The sequence below is a fragment of the Malus sylvestris genome, chromosome 10 (genome assembly GCF_916048215.2).
Source record: "Malus sylvestris chromosome 10, drMalSylv7.2, whole genome shotgun sequence".
NCBI classification, from domain to species: Eukaryota; Viridiplantae; Streptophyta; class Magnoliopsida; order Rosales; family Rosaceae; genus Malus; species Malus sylvestris.
In genome coordinates this window covers 7,635,844-7,637,176 of record NC_062269.1, presented here as the reverse complement: position 1 = coordinate 7,637,176, position 1,333 = coordinate 7,635,844, and the positions used below count along the sequence as shown (strand labels likewise).

The 1,333-nt window shown below is 38.0% G+C and overlaps 1 protein-coding gene across 1 annotated transcript; it reads right to left on the bottom strand.

Moving 5' to 3' along the window:
• Window positions 1-573: 573 nt before the first annotated feature.
• LOC126584188 (uncharacterized mitochondrial protein AtMg00810-like) lies at window positions 574-1,005 on the bottom strand. The gene has a single exon (XM_050248651.1). The coding sequence runs from the start codon at window positions 1,003-1,005 to the stop codon at window positions 574-576; it is 432 nt and encodes a 143-aa protein (XP_050104608.1).
• Window positions 1,006-1,333: the final 328 nt, after the last annotated feature.

Below are 1,333 nucleotides of genomic sequence, written 5' to 3'. Positions count from 1 at the left end.
CATGTGTCACACACTCCCACTTACTCTAATTTAATCTAGAGCATCCATTTGGAATATGATCCAAGGGCTCTGATCAAAACAAGTAAAATGAATAAGCCTATTTCTGCTAAAAATACTTAAACACTAACACTCCCTTCTAAGTGTTTAGCAGAAATCATCCCCAAAGCTTTCCTCATGCACTCCAATCGATCTCTTGCCAAGGCCTTTGTGAATATATCAGCTATTTGCTCTTCAATTTTGCAATAAACCAGATCAACTTCACCATTCTGCAATGCATATTTGATGAAATGAAACCTTCTGTTGATATGCCTTGTCTTGTGATGTGCCACTAGATTCTTTGAAATTGCAATGGCAGAGGTGTTATCACATAGAATCTGAGTTGGCTCCACTTGTTCCTCACCAAAATCTAAGAGAACAAACCTTAACCAGATGGCATGGGCAGTTGCTTCTATGACACTAACATACTCAACCTTTGCAGTGGACAGTGCTACACTACTTTGTTTGATTGAGGCCCAAGAAAATGCTCCAAAACCAAAACTGAAAGCATAACCCGTGGTGCTCTTCATGTCATATTCACTTCCTCCAGTCACTATCATAATAGCCAATAAGCACATCATCTTTGCCTTTCTCATATGCAATTCCATAGTCCAGTGTTCCTTGTATATATCTCAACACCCTCTTTGTGGTTCCTATGTGCTTTCTGGTTGGATTGTGCATGAATTGAGCTAGGAAACTTGCAGCAAACATTATATCAGGTCTTGTAGCTATTAAGTATAACAGACTACCAACCATCTTCCTATAAAGACTTTCATCAGCCATCTCACTTGCATCAACTTTGCTTAACTTTTCATCTGCTACAAGTGGAATTGCAACATACTTGCAATCCTTTAATCCAAACTTCTCCACCAAGGTTCTTGCATATTTCTTTTGATTCAGAAAGATGCAGTCTTCTGTTTGAATTACTCCAAGCCCTAAGAAGTGATGCAACAGACCTAAATCCGACATCTCATACTTTCTCATCATTTATGCCTTAAATTTATCCATCAATGCACTAGAACTTCCTGTGTATATAATGTCACCAACATACAAGGAAACAATGAGAATTCATGCCTCAGTTGTTTTGATGTAAAGGGTTACCTCACTTAGACTTTTATGAAAGCCAGCATTATAGAAAGAAGAGTCAATTTCTTTATACCAGCCCTTTGGTGCCTGTTTTAAACCATATAAGGCCTTCTTGAACTTGTAAACCTTGTCCTCTTTACCTAGAATTACAAATCCAAATGGCTGATCTACATACACTTCTTCATTTAGAACCCCATTCAAGAGTTCAGAT